The 9,488-nt window shown below is 47.2% G+C and overlaps 1 protein-coding gene across 1 annotated transcript in view; it reads right to left on the bottom strand.

Moving 5' to 3' along the window:
• Nucleotides 1-302: 302 nt before the first annotated feature.
• The window catches only part of setdb1b (SET domain bifurcated histone lysine methyltransferase 1b), a 23,455-nt gene continuing 14,269 nt past the window's right edge, over nucleotides 303-9,488 (bottom strand). Inside the window, 12 exon segments of the mRNA XM_008305637.1 lie at nucleotides 303-564; nucleotides 2,883-2,971; nucleotides 3,052-3,311; nucleotides 3,397-3,515; nucleotides 4,601-4,620; nucleotides 4,789-4,919; nucleotides 5,821-5,991; nucleotides 6,618-6,842; nucleotides 7,344-7,513; nucleotides 7,641-7,757; nucleotides 7,840-7,930; nucleotides 8,753-9,028. Of these exon segments, the coding sequence (XP_008303859.1) occupies nucleotides 447-564; nucleotides 2,883-2,971; nucleotides 3,052-3,311; nucleotides 3,397-3,515; nucleotides 4,601-4,620; nucleotides 4,789-4,919; nucleotides 5,821-5,991; nucleotides 6,618-6,842; nucleotides 7,344-7,513; nucleotides 7,641-7,757; nucleotides 7,840-7,930; nucleotides 8,753-9,028 (1,787 nt within the window). The 3' untranslated portion in view covers nucleotides 303-446.

The raw sequence follows: 9,488 nt of genomic DNA, 5'->3' as shown, positions 1-9,488 counted from the left end.
TAGAGAACGTTCACACCTGAACCTGAACATCAGGACGAGACTGAACATCTGAAACCTTTGCAACAGGAGACGCTCAGTGCAACATGACTTGTAACTGATCCTATTGGATGAACGGACTGAACTCTGGAGCCAATCAGAGAACTCGTAGAACGGAGCTGAATGAGCTGCAAGTCAATAAAAACCACAACAAACACATTTCAAGTGTTTGACTTCCTGAATCGGTCCGAAGTGAAAACCTGGAAGTTCCTGTGAAGACGAAGTCTAAGCTAACGACAGATGAAAGAGACGCCGGAGTTCTGGTGGGTTTGAGAAACTTCTGTTTTATTCAGATGTAAAGAAACATGTTGTGGATAAAACGGGACACAAACAAAGAAAACACTCTGATATAAAACCACAGGAGGAGGCGGCGGCGGCGGTGCGTTCAGGGACCGGCGGAGGAACCTCCGTCACAGCAGCCGGCCGCGGCACTCGGTGGAGCCGCAGCAGCACAGCAGCACCTTGCCCTCCACGCTGCCCACCTCGTAGTTGTAGTCCCAGGTGAGCTCGGTGCCGGCCCGGATCCGCCTGCGGGAGCCAATCACAGCGTCAGTGTGTTGCTATGGAAACGGGCCACAGGTGAACAAGGGGCACTGCACGAAAACAGGCACCAAGGGGCGGAGCCCAACCGTTTACTCGAGTACAACTATGAGATACTCGAGTACTAATCGGAGATACTCAAGTACAACACTGAGATATTTGAGTATAACTGAAATACTCAAGTACAACCCTGAGATACTAGAGTACTACTCAGAGATACTCGAGTACAACTGAGATACTCGAGTACTACTCAGAGATACTCGAGTACAACTATGAGATACTCGAGTACTAATCGGAGATACTCAAGTACAACACTGAGATATTTGAGTATAATTGAAATACTCGAGTACAACCCTGAGATACTCGAGTACTACTCAGAGATACTCGAGTACAACTGAGATACTCGAGTACTTTCCTCTGACACGTCAGAGGGAACATCATGAATGTTTTCCTCGATGCAGCTTTGACACAACAACAGATCAACATGTAAACAGGAAGCAACCAGCAGCTGGAGGCTGAAGCCTGTTGTGTCTCCGTGTTGGCGTTTGTGGTCATTTTTTGTGTGTTCTGTGTCGTTCTGACACTGCTTTGTTTTTATGTGGCTGTATTGTGTTTCTCTTGCAGCCATTTTTTTTTTACCTCTTTGTGTATTTTTGTGTCTATGTGTGTTTGTTGTGTCTGTTTGTGTATCTCCAGTGGACTTTTGTGTCTCTTGTGGTCATTTTGTGTGTCTTTGTGGCTGTTTTATGTCCCTTTGTGGTTCCAGGCTGTGTTGGTTTGTGGGTATTTTGTGTCTTTTTGTGTTCATTTTTGGATTTCTGTGTCGTTTCACGGGTGTTTTGTGTCTCTGTGGAGGATGTTTGGGTCTCTTGTGGTCGTTCTGTGTCGGTGTGTGGTTGTCTGGTGTTGGTTTGTGTGTATTTTGTGTCTTTGTGGTTGTTCTGCGTCTACTATCTTATAAAACGCAGCTTCAGACCAGATTCTCCAGCCTGAGCGTCTTCGGCTCTGTGAGACGTTAAAGGGATTTTTCCTCCAAACTTCTGCTTTACGTCACTAAATGCTCCAAAGACTGGACGTCTGGTGACATTAATCCTGAATATGAACCAGCAGCAACCTGCTGAGACACACGGACGCTCTGATAATCTGATCACAGATCAGTCAGAGGAAACGAACCAGGACTCTACTGCAGGCTGCTGCTCTACTCGGCTGTACTGGTGATCCTACTGAAGTAAATCGTGTAAATCGTGCTGCAGTGATCCTGGTGTTTGTGAGAGAAAACGCAAACGAAGAGCAAATGATGAAGGCCTTCAGATAAAAGCAGTCGGTTTCCATCACGTCTCTGCAGCTGGGACTGTTTGCATCAATTAAAACACGATTTTTTTAGTGCAAAAAATTCTGTTTCCCTCCAGTGGCAGCATTAAAACAACACAACAGCGCCACCTTAAGGCTGCGTTCAGCCGGACAGCAGCAAAGAAACAACATTTAAAGAACACGACCTGCAGTTCAGCCGAGTCACAGCCGAGTCTCTCATGTCCTTCCAGAACTCTGTCTTTTTACATCATCTGGTGCAAACAAAAGACATATTGTTGGCCAGTTTGATTCATTGTTTTGGCCTTTGTGCCTTTATCTGACAGTGCAGTGAGAGAGAGAGCCGGGGCAGTGGGGAGAAGAAGAAAAGGGCCATTGGAAGACTCCAGCCCCTGTACCTGGGACGCCAGCTCAACCAGGTGAGCTATAGCTGCGCCCCTTTTGGCCATTTTTTAGGTAAAAAAAAAAAAAAAAGAGGTTTTTATGACGGGCTGCAGGTGGCTCAGTGGTCAGCACCGTGGCCTCACAGCTAGAAGGTCGGTGGTTGGCGTCCCGGTGAGGACACCCGGGATCTTCCTGCGTGGAGTCTCCATGTTCTCCCCGTGCAGCGTGGGTTCTCTCCGGGTTCTCCGGCTTCCTCCCACAGTCCAGAAACATGCTGAGGTTAATTGGTGATTGTAAATTGTCCGTAGGTGTGAATGTGAGTGTGCTTGGTTGTCTGTCTCTAAGTGTAGCCCTGTGATAGACTGGTTACCTGTCCAGGTGAACCTGCCTTCACCCTGAGTCAGCTGGGATAGGCTCCAGTGACCCTGGTGAGGATTAAGCGGTGTGTAGATGATGGATGGATGGTTTTGATGACGTGTTCAGCTTTTAGGCTTAGATTTGGTTCATTCAAGTTCGACCTGTGAGAAGTGAGACGGTTCGTAGCTTCTAGTGTCTGCTCCTGTAGCTGCTGTCGTTCGATCTGTGACAAGCATTAAACCAGTTTTAAAACTCACTTGCTGGCGAAGAAGGCCACCCAGGGGAAGCGTAGGTCGTGCGTGTCCACGAACACGTTCTGGACGAACAGGTTTGGGCTGCAGCTGTGCTGTAACACGAACAGAACACAGGTGGGGTTAAACGAGAGCAGGATGTTTACCAGTGAGCTGAAGCTGCAGTGATCCCTACGTTGAGGTAACGGCCGAGGTTTCCCTCCAGCTTGGCGTCGATGATGTAGCAGGACTCCTCCCCGTCGAAGAACAGCCGGGTGTTCTTGTTGGGCGTGTTGTCTCCGCCTCCCCCGCTCTGGCCCTGCTGGCCCGGCTTGCCTCCCTGACCTCCGGGACCGCCGCTGCCTCCAGACGCTCCGGTCTTCACCATCAGACCGTGGCTGGTCTTCAGGGCGATGCCGCGGGTGGACTTCACCGCTACCTGCTTCTTCATCACACCTGAGGCACCAACAACACGGAGACAGTCAAACCTCATCGTCAGCATCAGCGGGGAGTCAAACCGCCGTCTGGGCTCTCCCGTTACCTGGAGTGACCTTCTCTCGCTCCTTGTTGTCGTCTGACCCGGAGCTGATGGTCTGAACGTCGTCGCTGTCGGAGAGCGTCATCACGTCCTGCTTCTTCCCCGGATCCGACTTCACCTGACTGGAAACAGACACAAACCGACCCAACTCTCAGTGGTACTGTTGATAAAACATGTTTCAAAGCAGGAACAAACCCTAATCATCAACCTGGCTCATTATCTCCAGCGTTATTTTATTAACTGATTATCGGTTAACTAAATGCACTGTTCTGGGTCTGCCTGAACCCACACCTCTACCTGACCAGGTGTACATCTAACAGCCAATCAGCAATGAAGGCTGCTGTTTACAGACAAGCACATTCGCAGAGTGTCTCCATGTGAAGCTGAAGCTGTAATAAACACAGTGAACAAGCCCCTGTGGCTAACACTATCTGGTTCACTGTTGCTAATGCTATCAGGTTTACTGTTGCTAATGCTATCACTTAGAGGTTCACTGTGGCTAACGCTATCAGGTTTACTGTGGCTAATGCTATCACTTAGAGGTTCACTGTGGCTAACGCTATCAGGTTTACTGTGGCTAATTCTATTAGGTTTACTGTGGCTAATGCTATCAGGTTTACTGCGGCTAACTCTATCTGGTTCACTGTGGCTAACGCTATCTGCAGCATCGTTACATTGTAACTTTAACTCTGTTCTGACGAACGGACTCGTCTCTCTGCAGAAACCTGCAGGAAGCACAAACACTGGCTGCTGTCACAGTGGCTAAGGCTATGCTAACAGCTAGCAGCTAAGTTAGCTGTTAGTGTAGCCACAGATTACCCTGAAGAAGAGTCTGGAAAACAATAACTAATAACGCTTTACAACCTCAGCTGGCAATGAAAGTAGTGGAACAGAGAGAGATCAACAAGAGAGAAGAGCAGCAGCTGTTATTGATCTGATCAACTGATCGATTGGTAAACAGAGAACGCAGTGAGGTCAGGTGATGCTTTGACATCTTCACTGCCTTTGCTAGCGTACATATCCAGTGCTAGCAATCGTTATTAATGAAGTAGTCTAGTTGTGAAGTTGTTGTCGAAGTCTGACATTAAATACACATCAGTTCCAAGTATTGGTGATCACCCTGACCTGATTACCAATAATCAGAAACCCATGTTAATCAATCTCTATTTAAAAGCAGGAAAACATCAGTCCAAGTGTTCCAACACACCTTTTGCTGTCTCCAGTGTCCTGTAATGAAGAACAGAAAACTGAAGGTTATCAATCACGATGCAACAAAATCCCCTGAAATAAAATCCACCTTTTCCTCTTCATGCTCATAATGTGTCATGAAGCAGGACTCCATCCTTCTCTGTGTCACTGATCTAACATAAAACTCTCCTGAGCTTCTCTACTCGCCTTTTTCAGCCCCTGGCTCGTCAACCAGGAAGCCACTTTGCTCTTCCCCGTCTCCTCCGGCATCGATGGCGGCTTCTCATCGTCGGCTCCTCTGACGGAGGCGTTCAGGCCGTCTTTACTGTCCTGACTCCCTGCAGCCAGGAACAGACACAGAAATCCTTCAAACCGGCAGTAAATCAACGCCGAGCAGCACCGCGGGTGTTTTGAAGGAAGCCGAGGGAGAAAAGCTTAAATGTGTTTAATCAGACAGGTGATTAAAGCGTCGGTAACTCCTGAAGTCGCCCTGAAACTCTCAAAACTGCACCATGAGCAGCAACAGAGAGAAATCAGCAGTAAATGAAGATTATGTTCATAATTAGCCGCTTCATCTTGTTATAACTCCCTGATGAATGCTCCTTACAAACACCCAGAGTCTTAAATAATGTCTCATTAATACTAATGTGGTTTTATTAAGTCAAAAAACAACAGCCTTATTAAATAAAATGCCTGCATTGTAAGTCATGTGCAACAGCAGAAGCATCTCATTCTAATTTTAGGAGGTTTGTTTTACTCATTGTGTGTGTTTATTTCATTGTAAAGATCTTTTGAAGCTTGTTGTAAAGGTGCGTTCACATCCACCGCTCACCTGTATTCACACTTCACTGTGTTTTATTTTAACTGTACAACACTTAATTCAACTCCTGGTGCTTCAATCTCTGCTTCATGATGACATTTAACATTTAACTACTGGTCAGACCTTTAACCATGTGTTTCCTGATCAACACCATCGTCCTTCCACCTGCTCGACCTGCGACGGCTCCTTTAAAACATGGACGTCCAGGGAGCGTTACAGGAGCTCTGGAGCAGAGCGTCGCTGCACAGGGGGAACACTTTGACCAGGACGGTGGTCAGATTTAACTCAGATACAGGTTTAGATTTGGATTGGAACTTTCTGATCACACAAACATTCAGTCCACAGCAGGTCACATGTGAACCTCGGTCCTGTTAAACAAAGGGCCCAGTGACCATCTCAACCTGTGAGTTCATCCTCACCTTCCTTGTTGCCCTTGACCTGCCCCCGGGTGGTGTAGCTCCTCCACACCGAGCTCGAGCTGTAGTAGTTCTCCTTCACAAACGTGTCGTCTGAACTGTCGCTCTCGTCTTCGCTCTTGGAGTCTTTGTCCTCCTCGTCGTTGCTGTCGCCGGAGGAGCTCGGGCTTTGGGCTGAAGGAGGACAGAAACGGTCAAAGATCTCTCACAGAACATCGTTACTGTTTCCTGGACGATCCGATGAGTCGTCTGGTCGATGAAATGAGAGAAAACGCTGAAGGATGTCCAAGATGACAGATGTTGTGTTTACTGACCAGAAAAAAAAATCATATTTAGACTTTGTTTTATGAATGAATGAGTCCAACTGTTTAAGCAACTATCTGTAGCTGACAACTCATCAGTTATATTTACATTAGATTTATATTCTGATGACTTGTTCTTCTGACCTAAAGTAGAAAACAGAACGATGTTCTGCGTCATCAGATAAGACAAAGCAAACCTTGAGCAGCAGGAAATGACTCAAATGATGAACGAGTATTAAATTATTATTATTTCTTCACATTTTATCAACTAATGATGCAATTAATAATGATTTTCACTGGTTATTGTCCAGAATAAATTACAAATTGTTTGGTCTCTAAATGTCTGAAAACAGGGATCAGAGTTTCCTCCAACGTCTGGTTCAGTCCAACAATGTTCACGTTACTGTCACAGAGCAAAGAAACCAGAAAATGTTCACTGAAATGACAACATGTGGACTGTTCTGTGGAAGCAAAGCACCAGTCTGGGTCCGGACTCACCCTTCTTGGACGGCCGCCCCACCGGGTTGGCCGACACCAATGCCGACGGCTGGATCTTGATCCTGGACACGTCCACGCCGCTGCCCTCGCTGTCTGAGCAGTGGGCCTCGCTCTCGTAGCCCTCCTTGAAGTTCTCCACGCTCTCGATGTGGTCCAGGTTGGCGAAGTACTCGTCGCCCATCTCCAGACCTTCTTTGTCCGCAAAGTCGTCCGTCAAGATTTTACCTGGTAAGAAACAGAGGGGACGATGGAGCCGCTGACATCAACCAATCAGGATCATCGGCGCTCACGTCTACTTGGTTTGGAGGTAAAATCTTTTCTTTCATGTTTTCGCTTCACGTCGATGGAAAATGTCACGAGAACTAATACGTGTTGCTGTCGATTATTGGTCTGTTTGGTCTAATGAACATCTAATTAAAATAGTGTAAAATGATGATCAGTGTCTCCCAAAGAGCTCCAGACGACACGTGTCTGGTTTTGGCCAAAGACATTCAGTTCACTGTCATGAAGGAGGGAGACCAGAGTTCAGACTGAAGCGAGACGGTCGGCTGTTGGTGACGTGGAACCACCAGACAGAGCTTCGGTTGGGACGAGACCACAGAGTGACCACAGGCAGGGAGGAGCAGTAGTTCTAAAATTATTGATTGTCTTTATCGATTATTGGAAAGAAATGCCAAACACCAGCCCTGATGATCAGCCTATCGCTGGTCTCCAACCAATCCTCACCAGCATAGATGCAGACGAAGGAGCCTTTGGCCACGTCGTCCAGACACCGGATGCCCCAGCCCTTGTTCTGGGTCTTGAAGAGCTGCAGCCGGACCTGCAGGCCGTGCTGCACCAGCCGGTTGGTGCACATCTGCTCGCAGCATTTGCACCGTTTATTGCACTCGTAGATCCTGAGAGAGGGGAAACGGGCGAGAGGTAATGAAACAAAGCGAACTAGCTGCTCCGCTCAGCTGTAATCATCTTCTCAGGAGGCTTTGACAGCAGCTCCATGACCGGAGTGTGAGAACAGAGTCTGACCCTGTGGGCAAACACTCCTCCAAGCGCTTGTGCAGGTATCCGGCGTTGGGGTTGATCTGTCCGCCGGGGGTGCAGCCGGTGGCTTGGAGGGTCAGCTGGTGGCACGAACACTTGGACCTGTAATTAAGACGAGAGAAGCCATCGTCAGAGCGTCGGCGACAAGGGAGACGGCGGCTCACGGACCAGTGGCCTCACTCACTTGTCTCGGCAGCCGTCGGTGCATTCGCAGCCGACCAGGAAGTCTGCGCTGGTGTTGATGAACACGCCGTCTTCAGGGATGCGCTCTTTGCCTTGAAGAGAGGAGAAGACATCCGTCAGCCTCTCCGTCATCACTCATCCACCACCATTATGCAAAGCAGGAAGCATTCAGGCAGCTGAAGTGCAGGTAAACACTTCTGACTGGTTCTCTGCTCTGGTTGCTCATAAAGACGAGGAGGTGAAGAGTCTGAAGGAGGCTTCAGTAGGTGCTGAATGTTTAGAAGCTGTTACATGTGTTCACTAAAGAACTGACTAACGCTGTGATTACAAATATTCAATTAAGTCCCAAATTACACAAATTAGCCTCGTTGCATTTCATCTGAAACACGTTTTAATTTGACTAACAGTTTCTTCACGTGACACAGCCAATAAGACATGACGTTAACGATAAATCTCAACTATTTCTGTGTTTTATTTACAAAAAACGTCTCGTCCAAAATTATTCATACCTTTGAAATGTTCTCAAATTTTGAGAAAATGCAGCTTTTCTACCATCAAATGATCCTGAGACACCCCGAGAACACTCGGATACGACTTAAAAACTAAACTAGACGGAAAACTAACAAAAAAACCCCGAAATAGTTCAAATTCATCACCAGCATCAGCGTCCTTTTCAGTCAGAACAAACCCGTTTGTGAGGTTTTTTTTCGTACATTTAACAGTGCTGACAGCATGGTGGAACTGACCAGGACCATTCAGAAGCTGCATCTTCTCAAACATCTTTATGAAACAGTTTTCTAACATCATGCCCAACAGCTGCATCAGACGCGCGAGTTAAAAGGTTTCAACCTGATCTGATCTAAACGTGCAGACACGTCACACCCACAGAAACCTCCACCGCCACTCGTTCTTACTGTAGGCCACTTTGGGAGGCGGCGTGGAGTCGATCTCGTTGACGCAGGACAGCGGGATGTCCTCCTTCCCGCCGGTGATGTCTGGAATGTAATAGAACGGCCGCTGTGGCTGGAAGGGCCGGTCCACCAGAACGTAGGGGTCCAGGCAGAACATCTCCAGGAAGATGAAGTCGCAGCGCGTCTGGAAGAGGTAGTGCTGGATCTCCGCCATGTTCCGCAGACAAAGTCCACACGGGGCCTTGTAGATGACGTGGAAGGACATCTGGGAGGTCAGAAAGAGAAACAGGACGGACACAAGAAGTGAAGTTAGTCAAGATCCAGAAGCCCAAAACGTGTCGGCACGTCTGAGGAGTCTTTATAAAAATCAGCAAAACTACAGTTTGTCTGCCAGAAGCTATAAAAACAGAAAGAATGCTGGAGTTTGTCTAATTCCTAGAGGAACTAATCATGTTAGTCTGGAAAATTCATCACGTCTGAGCTTCAGACTCTAAGAGTTGATCAAAGTCACTTTATTCTACATGTGTTGACAAAAAGAAAGAAAAGAGAGGAAACGAATTACATATGTAAAGATTAAATGATCTGTTGTATGAAAGTCACTTGTTCAGTGTCGCTAACATCTGTGGACAGCTGGAAAAAACAGTTGATTCAAGGGTTTGTCAAAAAATATTCAAAGAGATTTTGTATTTTTTGTTGTTATTTTTTTCTATTTCTGTCATTCTGTGACATTCAGAAGACG

Source organism: Stegastes partitus, unplaced genomic scaffold (genome assembly GCF_000690725.1).
Source record: "Stegastes partitus isolate 25-593 unplaced genomic scaffold, Stegastes_partitus-1.0.2 Scaffold2569, whole genome shotgun sequence".
Lineage (NCBI taxonomy): Eukaryota > Metazoa > Chordata > Actinopteri > Pomacentridae > Stegastes > Stegastes partitus.
This window is presented reverse-complemented; position numbering and strand designations above follow the sequence as displayed.